At 31.8% G+C, this 21,851-nt stretch overlaps 2 protein-coding genes across 10 annotated transcripts; one reads left to right on the plus strand and one right to left on the minus strand.

The window, feature by feature from the left end:
* Nucleotides 1–908: 908 nt before the first annotated feature.
* LOC131938262 (orphan steroid hormone receptor 2) lies at nucleotides 909–11,893 on the minus strand. 8 transcript variants are annotated; one of them, XM_059296209.1, is made up of 16 exons: nucleotides 11,774–11,893; nucleotides 9,776–10,010; nucleotides 9,266–9,403; nucleotides 9,044–9,173; nucleotides 8,602–8,781; nucleotides 8,347–8,480; nucleotides 8,118–8,238; nucleotides 7,277–7,324; nucleotides 6,987–7,010; nucleotides 6,165–6,212; nucleotides 5,575–5,765; nucleotides 5,359–5,452; nucleotides 4,989–5,145; nucleotides 4,601–4,743; nucleotides 4,126–4,266; nucleotides 909–4,023 (listed from the first exon to the last, which is right to left on the minus strand). In XM_059296209.1, the coding sequence occupies exons 2-16, from the start codon at nucleotides 9,968–9,970 to the stop codon at nucleotides 3,455–3,457; spliced, it is 2,313 nt and encodes a 770-aa protein (XP_059152192.1). In that variant the 5' UTR covers nucleotides 9,971–10,010; nucleotides 11,774–11,893; the 3' UTR covers nucleotides 909–3,454. The 8 variants fall into 8 exon arrangements, with proteins under 8 accessions (XP_059152192.1, XP_059152194.1, XP_059152189.1 ...); XM_059296211.1 differs by having other exon boundaries at nucleotides 8,440–8,480; nucleotides 9,266–9,436; XM_059296206.1 differs by having other exon boundaries at nucleotides 4,126–4,263; nucleotides 9,266–9,436.
* Nucleotides 11,295–20,801, plus strand: LOC131938263 (EGF domain-specific O-linked N-acetylglucosamine transferase). Of its 2 annotated transcripts, none has more exons than XM_059296213.1 (16): nucleotides 11,295–11,711; nucleotides 13,759–13,927; nucleotides 14,145–14,242; nucleotides 14,459–14,567; nucleotides 14,758–14,858; nucleotides 16,372–16,482; nucleotides 16,648–16,754; nucleotides 17,002–17,105; nucleotides 17,397–17,489; nucleotides 17,714–17,785; nucleotides 17,868–17,954; nucleotides 18,150–18,218; nucleotides 18,496–18,554; nucleotides 19,007–19,126; nucleotides 19,487–19,589; nucleotides 19,760–20,801. In XM_059296213.1, the coding sequence occupies exons 2-16, from the start codon at nucleotides 13,760–13,762 to the stop codon at nucleotides 19,949–19,951; spliced, it is 1,593 nt and encodes a 530-aa protein (XP_059152196.1). In that variant the 5' UTR covers nucleotides 11,295–11,711; nucleotide 13,759; the 3' UTR covers nucleotides 19,952–20,801. The 2 variants fall into 2 exon arrangements, with proteins under 2 accessions (XP_059152196.1, XP_059152195.1); XM_059296212.1 differs by lacking the exon at nucleotides 11,295–11,711 and adding an exon at nucleotides 11,939–12,076.
* Nucleotides 20,802–21,851: the final 1,050 nt, after the last annotated feature.

Below are 21,851 nucleotides of genomic sequence, written 5' to 3' on the forward strand. Positions count from 1 at the left end.
CTTATTGCAAAGGTTTTTTTTCTAGACGTGTATAGTATACATGTTGCAAGTGTAAACGCGGTATAAGGAGGTATTATCTCCAGCAGCCTTTATTGGTCAGAGCTGGATAGACTAAGGGACATTCAACAAACACAAGCCCGGATCTGAACTCAATACTTTAAAAGAGTTAACAGTTGCAAGCTTTACCATCCGACCATGGCTTCCCGTCAAAATGATATAAAGATGAAAATAACCAAAAAGCCACTTGGATGTAAGAGAACTGAGTTACTTAGGTAACTGAGAACATTTTCCCTCAAAGCTTACAATGTCCGTTTGGTATTAGTAGAGTGCTGATTTATTACCTTTGTTGCCACATGCTTAAAGTGACCATATTCTAGTTAACAGATTGGATAGTCAAGTAAAACTATATTATACAAAATAGTGTTGAATTAAGTTTAAATATGTAGCATTTATATGTTGTACAGTGGCACAGGCAGGATTGATGTAGGCCTATAGTATTTAATATAGTGGATATACATGTATACACACACACAAGGTGCAACAGTATAATGATTTTAAAATAACTCAATTTTTTTCTTTTTTTTTGTTACTGGAGTTTCAGACCTATCAGGATTTAGTGTTTCTTTCAAGCAAATTAGTGAAGCCATAAACAATAAAGATTTTACATTTTTATTGACAGCATAAGGGACAATAGTTGGACAAAGACAAAAAAGTGACACTTTACATGTATATCATTTAAAGATGAAATTCTGAGGCAGGACAAAAGCTATGAGATTCCTTGGATAAGAGAAAAATGTCAGGAAAGTAATGGATTTCAACCAAACGACAAGACTAAACGTTTTTAGTCTAAAGCTGAAACAGCTGGCACTATTTCAAGTAGATTAGCTGGGTTCAAGCTAGTACAAAACGTTTTTCCAGAATAGAAGTTTATTTAGCATCTTAAAATATACTGCAAATATTTTATAATCATTTGGCAAAGAAAAAACTTAAAACAATTTAATTATCAAGGGTAAAACAACACAAAACACTTGAAAAAATATTTCAGTTTCCACCTTACTGTTAAGTTAAAAGATTACACATGAATAAGTAGAATAAATTACCATTTGTAGGTACAAGTACAATTTGTCATCTCTTGCTCTTAAAAAAACTACACCATGAGACATCATGTAAACGTTTTAACTGGCCAACTTAACACACTTATGACGAGATTAACAGAAAAAAAATCACGGTGCTATAAAGAAATTTTTCAACCTTAGGCGAAGAGAAAATTTAAGAATTCAATAAAATAAGTATGACACAGATTAAAAAATAATAATTTTAAAACCCAAAATATGTAAAACAACTTTTTTTACTTCCCTCTGTAAACATTTTTTTTGTATTCAGAAAATATTTAAGATAGACTTGACCTCTTAAACGTTGTATGGGATTTTTTAAAGCCAAAATGAACAGATGTATTAGAAAAAATATATTCACAGTAACTTAGTGACAATGATGCACCAAGAAGTGCTATACAAAAAATGTGTATTTGTTGCATTAAAAATACATGAAAGTATTTATATATGTAATTTAATAATTTTATGAACCAAGGCATGTTAACTGTACAAGTGAAATAAAATATTTGTTTTTGGGAAGTAAATGAACACAAGAAATGGTGAAAATATGAAAAGCTGTACAAACCAAACAAAACTTGTCATCTATCCAGTTATGGCACATGTGACTGCATGCAGACATGTCGCTATGCTCCATCATTGATTTTACAATAAACATGTTAATATGTGATTTCAATAAATAACTTTGAAACTATACATTCACCTCAAGTATTGTATTTATAAATTAGTAAACTCATCTTTTATACAATTCCCCAAGTGACAATCTGAATTGTGTGTGAATTTGTCTATGCAGGTATGACACAAGATTATGTACAGAAGTGATAAAGTAGACATCAAAGATTGGGGTTATAAGCCTAATTACACAATTTTAACTCTTAAATCTTGTTTATTTCTAGTCTAGCTTTTGTTTGAAAAAAAAAAAAAAAACAACAGAAAATAAAATTTTAAAATGTAACAACCTGAATGCTAATAAATTTGATTTGTTGGCTATTTTAAACTCACACCTGTTCTATTGTGCTAAAGAAAAATGACATTCAAATCAATGCAAATGTGGTTTGTTAGTAGTGCACCTAATAATGCAATATTTGGCTGCAGACAAAATAATGGGTAAATGAAACGGAAATAAAAAATATGGTCAAGCAGCTAAACACAAGGCTTTGAATTACTTGCAGAACTTAAAAGGTCAAACTTCTCACTTATACAAGTTCAGAATATCACAATTTTCACAGAATATACAGTACTGGGCAGTTGAAACAGAACAATTTGAAAAATTGAAAGCAACTTTTGTAGCTATATTTAAATATACACCAGACAACAAAGAAGGCAAGACCTTTAGTGAGTGGGGGCGGATGCTGATGAATAACACTAATGTTTTTATACAAACAGTATTAAGAAAATTGTTCCAATTACCTTACATACAACAAAAGAAAAAAAAATGACTATATATTAGAGCATCATTTTAATTTTTATCCTTTTCAAAAAAGGAATAACTATCACAGGCCATTTTAAAAGAAAAAAGATATTTAAGTACAGCTACAGCTTGTCAAACAGTCAAATATAGTGAGTAGGTCTAGAGAGTGCAACTTCCAGATGCAAGTATTTAGTTCACCTTACAACAAATATTGGAGTAATAATTCTTCTGCAAATGCCAGTGAAATATTAGACATTCATTAAACTAATTGCTTAATAAAGCAAAAAACTAAAAATTACTATTATTAAAAATATAGTGTATGTATATTCAACCTGGGCAGAAAAATCCATACCAAAACTTAAGTCATCCTAATGCACAAAGGGCATCTCACACGCTAATAAATGACATCGTCATGGTAAGTGAATAAATAAAAGCATTGTCAAGATGAAGTACCCACAAATAAAAATATTCATTGTGATCAGCGAAAGGAGTTGTGTAGAAAAAATTTGGTGCATGAATATTTACAAGTAACATTGGAATATTTTTGTAATCTGTATTTTTTTCAAATAAAAAAATTAAGCTGACTAGTGAAGTATGTCACTAAAATTTTAAGAATCTCAGCAAGCTAATAAGTTTTTCAGTTAAAAACATTGCCAAATTACTATTTCATCAGGCAGGGTGATCAGTTTTTTATGTCCTAATTAAATTGATAGAACTTAAAAAAATAAATTCCAATGCAATGGAAAAAGATAATGTGAAAAATGAACTGTGTGAAATAAATTGTCACGGTTTTTAAAAGCCACAAACTACACCTTAAAATTTCAAAGTCAATAAAGACAATCAGCACTTGATCCTTTCAACAAATGCACAACAAAAATAAAGCTATGTTACATTGTGCTATTATGTCAGATATAATGATTCAACATTGTGACACTCATGTCGCTGAGGATGAATTCTGTGAGGAAGATGCATGAGATGCATCTGTGTAAAGAGTTAAAACCTGACCAGCATCTGATATCAAGGAGGCACGGATACCTAGGTTTGCATTATTAGAGTGGGGGTTATTTGAGTGGTCGCCACCACTCCTGATGTTGTGTGAGTCACCAGATAGTGTGACTTGATGATGACTTGACTCAAGCACAATGGGAACACTTGGAGGCTGATTTGGTGCATTAGGGTCATGTAAAGCTGGCACAGCTATTCCCCCAGTGATACCTGCTACAGAAGCAGCACCTGTTTGCCCAGTCATCTGCAAATTATACTCGGCTGTTTCCATACGAAGGATATACGGTATAATATTGTCAATCTGCACAGAACCTGTCAAGGCAGAGAAAAAAAGCTCTTCCATAATGGCAGGTACAAATGTCTTGAGTGGGATCAGACGTAGCAGAAGTTGTGAGACACGCTCTGAACTTCCTGGTGATGAACAAGATTGGAGGAGCTCCTTCCTGGCTTTTTCTTGCAAGCGTGTTATCAACTTTTTATCACGCACATTGGGATTATCTACACAGGAATTAAATTCAATATAATAAAACTCAAGATTTAAAATGAGAATATTAAAAAAAATATTAAAGCATTGTAAAATAGAAGTGATGGTGGACTGACCTGGAGCAAACAGCACAAGAGTCTTTAGATAGGCATACTCTGGGGGAGAGATGTTTAGGCCCTGGGTGTGTGTCACGTAATCTTGAAGTCTAATGATATGTTCAATCACACTTTTCACCTTGTCTTGATTTGTGTGATCTGCTTTGATTGTAGAAAGAATTCAAGATTACTATTTTTTAATTAAAACTAACAACATTAACTTCACTAAATGAAACCACAGCTTGAAGTAATACCTCTTGAATGAACAGATGACAAGCTTTAAATTCTGCAACAGGACTAAGCTACTTATACAACTATCCTTTCCTATTTTTGTTAGCGATGTGCCAAAAAGCACGTTCATCTATGTGCTAAGACACTAGTCTGATGAATACCAACCTTCAGTGTTATTGAACTGGTCACATATACCATGCCCAGACTTAAAGAAAAGTGGAATTTATAAAAAAAAAAAAAATCAGCTATTAATGATGCAACTTACCTCCACGCTGTAAGCTACCCTGCAGATGATTCAAGATAGCTGCCAACATTGTAGGTAAACACATAGTGGCTGAACACTGAGCCAATCCAAGAGTGAACAACTCACTCCAGCATGAACGAACCAACGCTGTTTGAACATCAGCACTGTAAACAGATATCAGAGAAAGTGTTAGCATACTCATTTTTGTGCCTTTCATTCCATACATATTCTTTCTAGACCAAAACCTAACTTTCCAGACCGTAAACTGTCTTTAATGTTCCAACAGTTGGTTATTTTTTTAATTTATTAAATGGTAGAGATGCAGATGCTGCTTTCAAATTAGCGTAATTAAGTTATAATCAGTTATTTTCAGACCTTTTAAAATATCTTTTAAGAATTAAAGACTTACCCCAGTTCTTGAAAGGATGAGACAGATCTTGTCCAATGCATTGAGAGAAATAAAAGTCGTGATGCACTTTCACAAATGTAATGAATGTTCAGATATGTTGGCATGGGAGAAGGAGTGGTTAAAGTGAAGGCAAAATTAGCTTCTGTTAATAGTGGACCTGTGAACAAATCCAGGTATGAGCCATTAAAGTAAACAATTTGCAGTCTGTTGGATAAAATATTTTCTTAATATAAGAAAATAAAAATAAATATTTACATTAAAATGCATATTTACACTTAAGGTGGACATTTTTTTAAAGAAAATAAAGACTGACAAGTTGAATATGAGGTTTTATCTAGCTGGTTACAGATGACCAGAGGATGAGACATACCTGGGGTTTCAACTAAAAGAGAATTTTCACCATCACTATTGGCTGATTGATCAAAGCTAGCTTCAGACATGGACTGATCAAGAACAGCCCCACCCTGAAAGGAACATATGTTTACATAAGAATATGATTGAAAAATAAACTGCGTTATACAAATATAATGCTAAATGTTTATTGAAATGAGTAGTTTGTAACAGTCTTGTTACCAAACTTCCTGACCTGGCTCTGTGGGCTCTGAACAGCTTTGGCCAAATTGTCAAAAGCTCTGGCTGCAGCATCCGGTGTGCCCCGGCTGATATCTCCATTGTTGTGGGAAGGTGAATTGTTCTGATTGGACAAGTCATCAAGATTGACCTCCTCTTTACTCATTGTGGCTAATGTTGTCACTACACTAGCTAGGGTTGAGAGATCTATCCAACAAAAAATGTGAATTACTTTTTTTTCTTGCAATGATGAGGTATAAAATAAAATGAATTATTGAAGTATATGACAAATTGAAAAATACAACAGTGCATAGTGCTGGTGTTAGATGTAAAAACACATACTAGCTTATGTCTTAAAAATAAGCCTATGATTAAACAATGTCTTAATTTATGCAATAAATAACTAGTAAATAATTAAGATTTCCAACCTACTTAATATTTTTTTAATTCCTTAAACAGCTTACAAAGTTTACATAAAGCAAGTTAGAAAACAATTTTGGCTCATGTTTTTGACTAAAATTGCTTCGCAACAAAAAAATTAGTAGGAAAAATGAAAGTAAACAGACCATTAAAATGTTAACAGAATTGTGAAAAACCAAAGATTACCTTCTGTGTTGTTAACTGTGCACACAACATCTGCAAGTGTTGCCAGATCTGATAATATAAATGTGTTAACACTAGAACCAAATTAAAGGTAAGAAGACCAAGCAGTGATCAAAGTAGCCCAAATAAAGAAAATATTGAAAGCATTTTTATAATGGCTAAGCAAAAACATAAAATAATAAAATTTAAAACTCATTTGTTTTTTCAATAGAGCTCTTTATAAACCTATAGAAAACATACAGGCAGTTAAACTGCTACAACAAACGTAATGACATTTAAAAAAAAAAAATTAGTTTTGGGAAAGTTCTAGCTTAAGCAAAGGTAAAAAGCATTTAGTAAAGGGAAAAAAGGAATCAGATTAGCTAAAATTAAAAGCATAAAAAGCAGGCAAAAAAGCATGAACACAAATCAACCAATATGGCCTAGGAAGCTAGATATCTGGGTTTTAAATAAAATTATAATCTTTAAAAGGATAAAAAAGAAATAAAGAAACTAATGTTATGGCCAAACTTTAATTAATCAATTATTAATATTTTAATAAGATGCATGCTGTACCTCTAGGGAAAAAAAAAGTTTGCATAAAAGGCACACAATGTTACTTAATGCAAACGTTATGTTAAAAAAATGTTTGGATGAGGCAGCATGTTAACCACATGCAAAATAACTACAGTGCATATCATTCTGTTTTAAAACCTTTACATCAAGTATAAACTAGTTAAAGTAGAACAAGCTTATTCTTCTGACAAAGTTTTAAATTTATGATAAAATAGCTAAAACTTATTTTAAGGGACTTGTTAAAAATGGATGGAAAATATAACAACAAACCTTCTATGGCCATGTTAGACATCACTGGAAATAACAACAAATTATCTTTATTTACTCATGCTATTTTTTATAAATTAAGTAATTCCTCTTTTTCAGATGAGGACTTATTTCATTCTAATGACAAGAAAAGCCTGCCTGTGCCTTAACGTTAAAAAAGTTTTTAATTCGTCAACGCAACTAGTATAAGTTAGCTTTGGTTATAACTCGTAGTCTAATCAATAGCTACTTGATTCTCTCTTGGTTATGGATAAATGGCCAATGTATTTGAGAAGAAAAGACCTAAAATTTACCTTCTGTATTGCTCACTGTGCTGACAACATTGGCTAAGGTGGTGAGATCTAAAGCACACAATGAAAAACAAATATCCATAAACAAAACATAAAAACAAACACACAAAGATTTAACTCCCTTATATTGTGACCAAAGAATTAAGTATCTGACAAATAACTAAATATGTAAGTAGCTATTTAAAATTGGTACTATAGCCTAGCTGCCTATCATTATTATGAAATTAAGAGGTTGCAAAAAATAATTAAACTGATACAGAATTCAACATTTAGTTGATCTTTTCACTGATCTATTTCATGCTTTAATATATGTGTATGACAGAAGCAAACTAACAACATTTAGAAATAAGAAGCAGTCTCTATTTTAATAAATAAAATCTAGTTGAGCCAATGAGGGGGCAAAATCTCACAAAAACTGAGGTCATTAAAAAGGTTACGTATGTATCAAAAGTACTAGCAATGGCTGCTTCTTATTAAGCTTACTAAATTAATTGATATTAAACACAACAACTACAAATGTCTAAAAGTAGTGGTAGCAAAGCAAAAATAAAAACAACAACTAAGTTCTAGGAAAATCACAAATCAACTCAATGCTTAACAGAAAGGGACAGCACAACACACATTTAATTAGGTTAGTTCAATCATTATTAGTAGTAATGTACATTCCTATTACAAGTATTTAGTTCCCCTTTAAATTGAAATGACAATGTTTAATTTTAAATCTAAAATAATTGCCAATAGCAGGAAAGAAATATGAACATATTCCACCCAAAAAACAAAGAGAAGCCATAGTACAAAACTTTAAGATCAAAGTTCATATAATAATTGCAAAAGATTAGCAAACCTGTATTGATGGTTGAGTTAGGTGACATCTGAGAACTAAGGACCACCATTCCTTGGTCTGTATGGACAACTCGCTCTTGTAAGTTTGCTAAAAGACTGCCATATTTTTGATCATCAATACCCTGTTTGAGAGTAGAAACAGAATTTTTCATACATTTTATGAATCAATGTTTGCCATCAATGATCAAACTGATCACATGTGTAAACTTTGAATTGTAATGATATTAAACCTTTGGACTAAATGTTGGTATTGCTGCAGAGGGACTGTTAAAGTCTTTTCTGATATAAATCCTCTGTGTTGAGGTGGCAACTGTACCAGGTACCTTGTCTCTTTGATCACTTGGCCTGCGTTCTTGCTGTACAGCTGAAAAGTAGATGACATTTTAAAATTAAAGTCTGGTCCCCTGAAAGTTTGAATAATGTTATCACTTAAAAGTGAACACCTTTGCTAAAACAGTGCTTACATAGTGGCAAAATAAACTTACATTCAGATCTCATTCCCACTGCTAGACATTTCTGTAACCGGCAATACTGACATCTGTTGCGATGCAATTTTGTCACAGGGCAATCTCGAGCACCTCTACAGGCATAGCCTAATTGTTTCCTAATTGACCTTTTAAAAAAGCCTTTGCATCCCTCACAACTAATTGCCCCATAATGTCTTCCTATTGAAAAAAAATTGAAGATTAACTGAATCAACCCTTATTTTAGGCAGCAGTAATATTAAAATATAAACACAACAAACTGATCCTTTGTTGATTTTGTCTATGCTTATGTTGCTTAGAATTTATTGAGAATAGTTGCTACAGTTCCATTTTGTATTTTAAATCAGCAACAAATTTTAAAATTCATTAGTCACTTTGTAGCCTAACAATCATTCTGATAAGCAGATCCTAAAAACTGTTAAAAAAATACATTTATATTTACCAGATGCTCTGTCACCGCATACAACACAGGGCTCATACTTCTGCTCAAATTGCATTTTCTGGGTAACTCTGTCTTGTATCTGTCGCTGTTCTACCTTCAATCTTTCAAGGCGCTGTGCATGCTGCAACTCCTAGACACACAAACACAAAAAATAAACTAACAGCTTCTGTTTCATTTCCATCACGATCAACTTTAAAATACAATAAAACAAAGACGACCTACCTTTAATTTAGAGGCCCAATCAACCTGTGTAAAAGAATTAGCAGGTACATGAACCACCTGGGTACTTCCCTCTTTAAGTCGAAGAGTTAAATCAGAACCAGACATGACCACTTGATTCCCATTGGACATGCTGCCACCCTGCAGTAAATAAGTGATGCCTTGGTCAGTCATCTGTGTCATGTGTGTTGTGAGGTCAGAAAGAAATGACATTTAGTTTAAACAAAACTTGGGCATTTAACTGTAGAAGGAATCACAAAGCATTTTTAAAAATAATCTTACAAAAAAATAACTGAATTTCTTCAACAAAACAGCATTTACAATACACACAGGATTAAATAAAAACAAAAGAACTGTCACTTCAAAATAAAAGTAGTTGGCATAATACTTTACAAAAAATCAATGCACATATTGATTAAGCTGAGTGATCAATATCTTTATTGACACTAATCCTTGTATATTAGTAATCAAGAAATAGAATTGTGAAAGAAAAACTATCAGGATGTTACTTACAGATTGTCCAGAAGAAGTTAAAGAAACCAGGCCACTCTGGGTCAGTGTCAGGGGAAGTGTTACTGATCCTGAACTACCAGTGGTCATTACGTGAATCATTTCTGTGCCATCCATGACTTCAGCAGTGACAACATCAATATCTGGATTTATTTCTTTTTTAGTTTCAATTGATCCTCCCTCCTCTATAGTAGCCATAGTGGTGTGAAAATTGTCCGTACAACATACACCAAGATAGCTGGAGATAAAAGAACAGTGCTGTTGTTTAAAAATTTCAATTAGTATGAAGGGCTGTAATGCCAATCAGGAGGAAGGGCGGGGAGCAAAGGAAATTTTTAGTATAAGGGATATTAAAAAACCTCTCTAGTAAAAGCATTTAGTTGCTCATAAAATTTGACATAGTATTTTCTCTAGAGACCACATAACATAACCTACTAACCAACTAGACTAGATCTAAAATCTAAATTAAATTAAATTTTTAGGAACCACCAATAAGTAATAACACAATCTTGAATCTATAGCCTATTTCTATAGGCCATACTGGGCCATAGGTCATACATACTAGTATACTAGGTCCAGACATCGATTTAATTAATAGATCTAGTCTAGAATAGATAGGCATACTAGATTCTACTTAAAACTTTTATATATCTAGGCCCTATATTAATTATATAATATATAAAAATTGAAATCCCACCATTTTCATGAGAATAGGGTTGTATTCCATCAGTTCAGTGTGAGTTCTGAGTTGTATTAACTAGATCTAGTCTATAGACTAGATTCTAGATCTAAGCTAAGGACTAAGTAGAGTCTAGTCTAGATAGTAGATAATTATTATATTGTCAGATATAGATCTAGAATCTAGATCTATTTAAAATTTAATCTATTATTGAATATTGTAGGTTGAATTAAATCATTAAAATTGTGTAAAATGCCAAGTGCCATATAGATCTAGATCTCTAACTCGAAATCGCCCCATCTCTTTTGACGTTAGCCTACAATGTAAATTTCTAGATCTAGACCTGATCCTCGATCTACAACAAAGGAAAGTGTTGTGGAATGAAGTGTTTTTATCAACCAAAGTTGGGATGTTGCTAAAAATAACGTCAGTGTAGATCTACACTTCCCGCTTTAAGTTAGGCATATCACATTTGAGTCTAGCTAGAGTCTAGATCTAGATTCTATGTTAGATTTTAAAATCTAAGGCCAGTGTTAGATCTAGATGGGTACGTAGATTTCTAGATCTCGTTCTAAATGCACATTTCTGTGATGTGGGGATGTAAAATAGAGCGATGTTATGTTGACGAAAATCGTGTAAATCAAAATAACTTTCTAGACCTAGAAATTGGCGCAACAGTTCAGTGACCGATAAATTTGCATAAAATATTCTTGCGACCTAGATCTATTTTGCTGACCGTGAGCTAAAGGACAAAGGTTGAAGGAGATCGATATTATCGGGAACGGCTGAAGTCCTGGGATGACGATCGGTTATATGATTCGAAAACTATTTTAAGAGACGTGGAAAAATAAAAATTACGAATTCACAAGAAAATTAAATTAAACAATTACAAAAATAACCCAAGTGTGTCAATGATATACAAACAGCCAAAGGTCATGCACCCAAACCCATGTGGCGAAGGAGGGGGTTATGTTTACGATGGCCTCTCATCGCCTCGAAAAAAATAGCAACACTTCCTGCCTAACTGACCGGCAAATTAGGCAGCCAACCCCCTCAAGCAAAATAAAACGTTTGACAAACTGCGACACGTTTAATATGGCATTATTGCGAATTTAATTAGAGTCATCGAAGTTATAACGAAATAAAGATCCGTTACGAAATTTCTACGCGGGAGCCTAGTTGAGGTGGTTTTGTTTCGGACTGAAATGGCGGCTCTCCCAAAGCGAAAATACACCTCAGAATATGGGGACATTTAGGAAGGTTGGGGTGTCAAATATCTATTTACATTGTAATTAAAGAGCGTTATTGTTATGATAGCTTACCCTTCTAACGGTTTACAAAATAAATTACAGCTTAATTGTCAAAATATGCCGTGTCCTCGTAGTCTGTAAATAAAGGTCAGAGGTTGTGACCCAAGTTTTTAGCGACGCAAGAGAAGCTGTTTGTTCATTGGCCTTTGCCTGAAGTCTCGAAAGTCTAACGCGAGATTTGAAATGCGCACATTACTCTTACGCACTACGGAAATGAGGTGTACGTACACGAAACCGAAAGTAAAGTAGGCAAAAGTAAAAGTAGCAGATTCCAAATTTAGATATCTAGCCTACACCTGGTATTCGACTGGCGAGGTAGATCTAGATCTAGATCTATATTAATATTTAAACTAGCTAAATAATGATAAGGGTCAATTTTTATATTTTTTAAAAAGTCATCTTTCTTCGGGTCTTGGTAAAATGCGAGATGCGAAATAAATAATAAATAATAAATATTACTAAAGTAACTAATAATTATCCGAATTGTCGACATTTAATAAATTAGGCCTATAAATTAATAATAACTAATTTTCCCCACACTAAGCCTACTACTAACTAAAACTAATCTGTTGGGGGTAAAATATGAAACAAAACTGTCACAAGACAGGCCATTTTTGCACCCTTCTACTTCTTGCATTTTAATTCATTTTATGATTTTACCGTCTCATCGCTTCGCATCTCGCTCTTTACCAAGTTTCTTCCCATTCTTTAACGTTCAATTTTAATGCCACAACACTTTGAGTGTGACAAAAGAAAGACGCTGGGCAGGTGAAGTAGCGTTCATTTGTATCACTATCAGTTAGTGGTCATCCATTTATTTCAATTTATGACATACACGCAAAGGGAGGAGGATTCAGAAAAAAATAGACTTTTGTGAAGGGGTGGGGTTCTAGTCCATGCAGACGTCCACATGTTGAATTTTAGGTCAAAGTAATATTTTAAAACAAACATAAAACTCGCATCTTGCATGTAAAAAATGCAATTAAATCTGAAATTTTTGTAGACATCATAAATGGGTGACCCTTATTGACCTCAGAATACTTTTTTACTACATACACTGAAGAAAGCAATAATGCAGTTTGCTCTAACAATAAAAACAGTTTATACATTTGTGAAGAAATTTACACCCCACTTCTGTGTGAGGTGTGTTTAACATATCAGCATGGGATATCACTTTGCTGTGTCAGCTATTCCTTCCATTTCTTGGATCTTAACATTTGGAGCGTAGGTTTGTCTACATTAATGCACAGAGGCCAGATGGTGTGTGATGTATGAATACCTTGAATGTATGTTGATATGTACGTTGATCACCATCAGTAGGGGTGATGTATCATACCACTTAGGGCAACTGCCTAGGTGTTATGGGAATTTCAGGACACTCTTGGCTACTAGCCCCCAGTTAACAGTAGCAGCAACTTAACATGAGATAAACTTCATTTTGGGGCTCTATGGAGGGAAGGTTATAGCACCTCCCTCTGGCACCCCTTGCCCAAACCACTGATTGGTTCTACCATTGTCCAAAATTATGCGTCCGTTTGTCTGTAGTATACCCACAGTCATTTGCATTAAAATGAAAACAGAAAGCCAGCTTGTGGAGTCATGAGACTAAAAATACTTTAAACGTGGTGGCTTGTATTGTTTTTAAAGATACTTTTTTGTGTGTAACTATCTGAATTTCATTGATTAGCTATTTATCTAGGCTTTAAAGGCTGACTATTATATAACAGACAGGCAAGTTTAAATAATGGCTCTTATTTGGAACTTATTCTTAGCATTTAAAAAAATAAGTTTATTGAATTTTTCTTTAGCAATTTTATAATACACTTTTTGCTTCATGTTGGAGTTAGGTTTGTAAGTGAAATAGCATTATCAGTGGTACAGGAAGAAGAGTATTAGTCAAATTGTAAACTTTGTTTTGCATACTAATAATTTTTTATTTAATCAGGCCTAATAGTAAATAATAATATTGAAGGCAATGTTTTATTTCTTATTTTCAGGATGTTCAATGGAATTGTGACTATTATCATAATGTTCTTGCATGGTTTAAAAGTTAATACATATGAATGGAGCAATTTGAAATTACCTTCAGAGCACATACCCTTCTTTTTTAAAAATAATAAAGATCTACTAATCTTGTGTGAAAAGGATGAAACATGCTTATTTAAGGTAAATATTGTTAATTAACTTGGATTAAAATTTAATCACTCCCTACAAAATGTGTTTTATAAAATTATTTTTGCAAATGTGAAAACAGTAATGTTGATCTATCTTGTTGTATTGTTGGTAAAACAGTTAATTACTTAATTTACAAATTTGATTAATTAATTAACCACATAATTTAATTGTTAATCACAAAGAACTACGCACTTTTATTTTCAAATAGGATTTTATCAATAAAACTGGATGTTGGGGCTATGAGAAATCATGCGACAAAAAGGATCGCTACAGCAGACATTATTGTCCAGAGGATAGCCGTAATTGGTAAAGTTTGAATTTTGTGTTGTAACACATACCATAGTGTCACCAGCCGTAACCATTTTTAAAAAAAAATAATAAGAACATTGTGGATACTATTTTTTTATTTTTGAAGATCTATTGATTGTTTTTTTTGGGTCAGTTTGTTGTATTTTAAGTATGCAACTACTCTATAATAAATTTTAAAAATTGTTACTGTATTAGTATAATTACTTTTTCTAGGGCCAAATCCAAGTCGGAGCAGGAAGAAAAATTTTGGCTAACAGCAGATTTTGGCATGATTGCAGAAAGACAAAGGGAACTCACTCTTCTCTGCAAGCCCCAGTTAAAGGTATTTAATCCTTTTTTTTTATTCAGTTTACCATTGTTGTAAATTATTATGTATTAATCACTAATGTTCTAAATTAAAATCATACTGCAATAATACATTTCTAAAGCTATAATTCTTTTTTATGAATTAACAAAATCCTCTTTGTAAAGTTGAGCAAACCTAATGTGTTTATTCACAACAATTCAAACAGAAAGATTCAAGTCTTGAGTGCTCAAAGTACCTAAGATATTGTAGAGCTAAGAATATTTACTTTGACTTTTCCTCTGCAAATATTGTGAATAGCAATAACAGGTAATATTATAAATACAATTATACTTGTAGCATGGTTGCAGGAAGTAATACACAGCATTATATGCATAAGAAAAACATTTTTAAAAGTACTGAAAATAATGATTATGCGAAATTGTTTTACCTGAATGAATGTAACATAAATATAGACAACTGAAATTTAGCTTGTTTCTAATAAATCATTATTTAAAATAGCTTTTAGTTTAAAACTTTAAAGTTACCAAGATACAAATATCTTTAATTTTATACAATTTTTAATTTAACCTTTGTTTTTACATTAAAAAAACTTGAATTATTATATTACTAATTAATGTTTTTAAAATGTCTTAAATATTGTAAATATGCAGATAAATATGTCATATATAAAAAATTTAATTACATTGATTAAAGGGAAATAACCCCCAAGATGAGTTACCGAGGGTTTTTTCTTATTTATTTTCACTTTTAGATTCTTATAAACTTATATTATTAGGATACTTTAAAAATTATTTATCCTCAAAAAAAAGGAAAAGAGATCAACATGGATAACGTTTTATGGAAACAACATGGAATGACAATATTAACAAGACTTTTAGGATTATTGATAAACTGAGTGGCTTCAGAAAATGTCATACTTGGTTGTGTGGCATGGTATGGTAAATGCTTAAGCTTACATATTAAGGGTTAAAGGTACAAGTTAAAGGGTCTTACACTCCAGTAACATTAGAATGCTACATGACTTTTGATAATAACTGTCTTATAGTAACAGGCCTACTACTTGAACAATCAATTAATTGAAAAAAGACAAAATACTAAGAAATAAATGATTTTATCAAAGTGTTATTAAAATTAGTTAATAAGTGGTATTAGAGCTTGTCTGAAACCTGACATAAATAAGCTACTAAGATAAATCAATGGGTTTTCAAAGGTAGAATATCAATGGTACACAATTTTGATGTAAAACTTGTTCATGTTTTGTTTCTATTTGGTTTCCATGAAACTTTATCCTTAGGGCTTGACCCAGACAACTGGAAATCTTACAAAACATAAGATTAAAAACAAACTTTTTGCCTGTGATCTGTATTTTATAAATTCATTTTTTTATTGTTTTATTGCTTTGTCTTGTAAAGAGGTCATGATACTCTTTTTAAAAATTCTCTTGGTAGCTTTTGTATTTAAAAAATATTCATTTACTATTTTAAAATTGTAACTTTCCAAGGGCATATACATTTTCCTGCATCAATAATATAATTATAAATTATTCTATCTTTTTTATTTGCCCATTTCCACACCATCTGTAACGTAATTACTTTTTTAAATAGACTATTCAGTGTTATTTGCTGTTAAATAGATCTTCAAGTTTCTATGTACAAATGGAGTTTTTCCAGAGTGAATTTTAAAAATTGTTTATCTGAGACTCACATTTTTTTTTTGTTTTTAGGATTTTTGATGTTTTATATTAAACAATGTTCTTTATTTAACTTTAAGTTATATTCTTTTTAAATAATACAGCAGATATTTTAAAAACATTTTGTAGAAATCGATATCGAGAAGATGTGATAAGACCTGGCCAGGTAGGGGGCCACTGTCAGTTAGATGTGAAAGCTTTAAAGTCAGAAGGAGAGCACAAAAGTCCTTTACAGTCATGGTAATTTAATTTCAGTCATTTGATTAAAGAACTTTTAAATATATAAGTTTTAAACTGCATATCATTTCCTAAATCATCAATTAATAATTATCTTGTACACTGTACTGTACTTGGCTTAACTTTTAGTCCATAAATTGTTTAAACAAACTGTTTTTCTTTTTTTAGGTTTGCTGAATTAGAACACTTTACAGCCACTGATTTTTACCCGTTAGAGGGGAATCAGTGTGAGCTGGTGTTTGACAAACCTACTTACCTGATTAAGTTAGATGCTGGTAAAGATAAGATTTTATTTTATTTTTATACTGCTGCATCTTTTCAGTTTGACAATCTGTTCTTTTCTATGTGAGCAAATTTTAAGAATTTATTTACTCGGTAACATTCAAATATATTTTGTAATATTTACTGAATTCCTGTGAAAAGCTGTTTCTGCTATCTGTGTTTTCAGGTGATTAATAAATTTTTAGTTAGTTTCTTAAACCTAAATATTGATGTGGAGTAATAGATTATCATAATCTTCAGGGATCAACATGTACCATCATTTCTGTGACTTCGTCAATCTCTATGCATCACAACATATCAACAACTCCTTTAACACAGATGTCAACATTATTATGTGGGACACAGTAAGTTGTCAACTTTATTCTTTATATTTATTTTGTAATTTCTAAATATCACGTGAGAAGAACCAAATAATGTATATCACTGCATTTATCTTCGTGAGGACATGGCAGAGCACACCATTTTATCATACTAGTTTCATTATAAATATAAATTGTAACAATACACCATTTTATCATACTAGTTCCATTATAAATATAAATTGTAACAACACACCATTTGATCATACTAGTTTCATTATAAATATAAATTGTAACAATTGTTTATACATGGATTATTTATTTTGAAAATTCTAGAGTCCATTGCCGTATGGAGATTTTTTTAGCGTCACTTGGAAAGCCTTTACAGATCACCCAGTGATAGCTTTAAAAGATTTGGATGGAAAAAAGGTGACCTGCTACTTGTTTTCACCTTCTTTCAAAAGTTATTTGAACACATTTTATTTTGTCTTAACTTACTTTCTCTCATACTTTAATTTATAAAACACCATAAGTTTTATATATAGTTATAGTTTTTCTTATTTTAAAATTCATTTTCATGCTATTTTTATCTGGCAATTTCATATTTATTAGCTGAAACTATTTTTAAAAAATGTCAAAATATCTCCTACAAGGTGTGTTTTAAAGATGCTGTTTTTCCTCTTCTTGCAAGGATGAGATTTGGTCTATACTACAATATGCCACTGGTAGGGACTTGTTTTTATTCCTTAAAGATTGATGTGAGGTTTTCAAAGTTAGAATAAATATTGTTTCAACTGTTTGTTCCAGATACCAGGCTGCTTTGGTAGCAGTTTAATCAAGGCTTTTAGTGAACACATTCTTCACAGGCTCAACATTACTCAGCAGGGACCATTAGTAAGTGTGAAATTCTTAGGGCATCATAAGAAATGTATCTGCATTATCAACGTGTAACTAGTCTGTCAAATAAGAGATTCACAATATTTTTAAAGCACTTCATAAAAAATCTATTTGTTTACCTTTTTTTTTAAATTAAAATGGCTGCACTTACTTACTGGAATATTATTGTTTTGTTAAAATTATCTTTTCCAGAAAAAAAAAATTCGTATTACTTTACTTGTGCGTGGAACTCAATACAGAAAAATATTAAACCAAGTAGAGGTAAGAATCATTAATAAAAATCTGTCACTTAAGTTTAATTACCCAGAAAAATAATAAAAATATTTTATCTTTAATTCAAGTATTATTTTACTGTATGGTTCATTGAAATAAGTGTTGCCTTAGAATTAAATATCTGTAAATATAATATGCAACAGGAATTTCTATTTTATCATAATATATTTCATGACTGAAGTTTTTAATTACACAAATACCATACAGTTCTATGATTCATAAAAATCATGTTTGTTTTATAACACTTTTTTAAAAATTATTAAAGTTGTCTTCTGCTATGAAAATGGATGGGGAATTTGAAGTAGTGGTTGTTGATTATAATGGGTAAGTTGTACAAAAATTCTTTGGTGGTAATCTTTTCAAAATATATAATCAATTCTACAAATGTTGGACTCATAGCTTTAAAAAAAATGTGATTTATAATTTAAAAAATTTCTGAGAAAAAAGTAGGCCTACAACCTTTGGATTTGACTGTTCACATTTAATTTTTTCACTATTGTTTACTCAAATGAAAAAGTAAAGTTAAGTTTCCCTTTCAAACCTGACAGTCTATGGGGCAAGTGAAGTAGAGTTTACTTGTTTCAGTGACCTCAGCATATGAAGAGATAGTGTGGTCATCACTATGCCCAGCCGCCTTTACTTTCCCTAACTTACTCAAATGTAGTGTTATGTAAATATTTCCTATTCTGTGGGTATAATAGACTAACATATTACACAACACTAATCCTGTTTATCAGACAATTAATGAGTTAGTTATCATCGCTGTTTATTTCTAGGAAAGTTCCCTTTGAGAGACAACTTGAGACAACACACAACAGTGATATCTTTATTGGGATGCATGGCTCAGGGCTCACTCATCTGCTCTTTCTACCAGATTGGGCTGTTGTCATAGAACTGTACGTTGGCATCTTATTACATTGTAAACACTTTAAATTAGCTGTTGTCATAGAACTGTACGTTGATAACTTATTACATTGTAAACACTTTAAATCAGCTGTTATAGAAAAGTATGTTGACAACTTTTTACAGTCAGTTATTGTAAACACTTGAAATCAGTTGTTATAGAATTGTATGTCAACACATCTTTACAGTCATATTGTAAATACTTTAAAATCAGCCACTCTGCAAACAAAATACAAGGAAATCAATTATTTGTTGGGTGACTGAAAACAACTTTCTCACAGATGTTTTAGTTTATTTAATTTTACATTTTTTCCAAAAGTTTCTTGAAACGTATTCAACGACTTCATTTTTAGATATAACTGTGAAGATCCTGGCTGCTACTATGACCTGGCTCGTCTGAGAGGAATCAAGTATATGACATGGGAAAGAAAAGAAAAACTAGTCCAAGAAGATGAGGTAGATCAACTTTTATGACTAGTCTTGCTAATGCTGTTACATTTCTCTTCAATATTAAATTTCTCTTCAATATTAAATTTCTCTTCAATATTAAATTTCTCTTCAATATTAAATTTCTCTTTGTACATGTGATGACTTTTTCATTAAAAATTTTTATTTTTCAATTTCAGGGTCACCATCCAACCCTTGGAGCACATGCCAAATTTACCAATTATGCTTTTGATGTCAATGAATTTATGAGGTTAATTTATGTAGCAGCGGATCATGTGCGCAGCCACCCGAAGTTCATCACAGCCAGGCAGTCTCAGAATGGGCAGCAGCAAGAAAGTGATCTAAATATTTCACAGAAAATAGAGCTTTAACTTTCATTGTTGTCATAGGGTTTAGTTATCAAGCAATATTAAGGCAGCATTATTTTAGTTTTAATGTGTACAAATATGATTATAGTTTAAGATCTGAACCAGTTTGATTTTTATGAATGGGCTGTGAAATCAATATTAGCAACAACCATGTGTGTTATTATGGGATGGTATGATCTGATGGTATAGTGCATGGCTGCTAACCAAAGTCTTGAGTTTGGAAACCAGGCTCTACTGGGTACCTGATTCATGTTAGAGAAAGTAAAGGCGGCTGGGCTTAGTGCTGACCACACTATCCATTCATGTTCCAAGGTGACAGAAACTGCTGGTCCATGGGGCAGATGAAGTAAACTGCACCATGGACTACCAGGTCTGAAAGGGAAACTACATTTTATGAGTAGCAGATATGAGGAGATTAGAAATCTTAAAAAATAAAACGCCTTCTAATGTTGTCAGTTAATTAGTGACATTTGTAGATAGCAGTGGTTTTTACAGGGGGTGTAACTATTTTTGGGTTAAATTTGGAAAAGTCTGTTTTAAATAAATGTATTAAATATGTGTTACTGATGGAAGCATTGGGAAGTTTTATTTTTCTTCAGTAAAATAAAAATCTGCTCCATTACTATCTTTTTAAGAAATAATTTTACACCTTTTTATTTTACATACATATTTTTTAGTTTTGATATTATTTCTAATAGTGATATTACCTCTGCTGTATATACCAAAGTATTATATGTTCAGGTAGTCACTAAATTGTAAAGAGGGTATGTTGGAATGGTTTCTGTACTTATAAATGTTTATGCAATTTATTTTTTCTTTACAGATGTTATCATTAAAAACAATTGCTATACTACTCTATTTAAGATTTATTTTAATGAGTGCTTTTGAAAATGTTTGTTGTGTATTAGAGAGTTGCTTCAGTAGTGAGTGGGTTCCTGTCTGGTTTTCACATGTATTTGAATGTGTTTGACTCTGTGAAGCAACTTGTTGGGATTTGGTGTATCTAATGAGCAGTCAGCTTTGTTGCTTTAGGTAAATTAAAAACATTTATTGGCTCAGCCTCAAACAAATACAATTTCTGGCAAATCTGATGGCATGTTCAAGGTGTTTGAGAAACTTAGATAATATACAGGTATTTATTTTAATAGTAATAATAGTGTAGACATCAGCTAGATGTAAAACATACAAGCCCTCTGTAGCTGATGTATGTTTGAATCAGCAATAACCACAGATTTGGTTTTTACATTGTAGTTCAATTTCAAGCAGACTCACTTTGTCTTCTAAACTATAACACAAACCATTTTTTCTTGCATTTATTAAACTTAATATTAACAAGTAAAACATGTTGGCATTAGAAATGAAACATTTTAAATGATTGAATCACCATCAAGCAGATGGTGTAAAGAAAACTACATTCTCTTAAATAACTGGGAAGAAAACATGAAGCAAGCAAACTAGATTTAAATGATCCAATGACAATTACTGTTGACTGAATGAGAAAAAAGCTAAGGTTAAATAACTCCACAGATACTCTTCAAAGGCTATCTATAACAGAAAAAATCACCCCCAGTTTCATGCAGCTTTATCACAAATATTTTAAAAGTAAACAAAAATAACAACAAGAAAGTAAAGCACCGATAGAACGTGACAGTAATGAACAGATAGATTGGGCCCAAGTGTATGAAATAATTGCGTGGCTTGTACAAGGCGCAGTGACCTGATCTTGCATCAGGTTGGTTGTCAGAAGAAACTTCAGGAATGAATTTTATTGGTTGACCATTTCATGAATGGAACTAAAATGTTAATTCCACTACCAGTGTACATCTTACTATATCTTAAATGATTTTGGACAATATTTTTACATTATACATGTGTAATTTTTTAACACTTATAAATAAAAAAA

This window comes from Physella acuta, unplaced genomic scaffold, assembly GCF_028476545.2.
Source record: "Physella acuta isolate Inbredline_101_S28 unplaced genomic scaffold, ASM2847654v3 ptg000240l, whole genome shotgun sequence".
In the NCBI taxonomy this organism is placed as follows: Eukaryota; Metazoa; Mollusca; class Gastropoda; family Physidae; genus Physella; species Physella acuta.

Bases quoted from the DNA above. Each gene is read 5' to 3' on its own strand.
- LOC131938262 (XM_059296203.1), bottom strand. From the start codon at position 9,970: ATGGCTACTATAGAGGAGGGAGGATCAATTGAAACTAAAAAAGAAATA. The intron at 8,239-8,346 runs GTTTAATATCAT...ACTCTCAAACAG, and splicing joins TACCAACATTTAGTCCAAAG to GGTATTGATGATCAAAAATA. The intron at 5,453-5,574 runs GTCAGGAAGTTT...TGTTCCTTTCAG, and splicing joins TTCAGAGCCCACAGAGCCAG to GGTGGGGCTGTTCTTGATCA.
- LOC131938263 (XM_059296213.1), top strand. From the start codon at position 13,760: ATGTTCAATGGAATTGTGACTATTATCATAATGTTCTTGCATGGTTTA. The intron at 14,859-16,371 runs GTAATATTATAA...AACATTTTGTAG, and splicing joins ATTGTGAATAGCAATAACAG to AAATCGATATCGAGAAGATG. The intron at 17,786-17,867 runs GTAGGGACTTGT...TGTTTGTTCCAG, and splicing joins TATACTACAATATGCCACTG to ATACCAGGCTGCTTTGGTAG.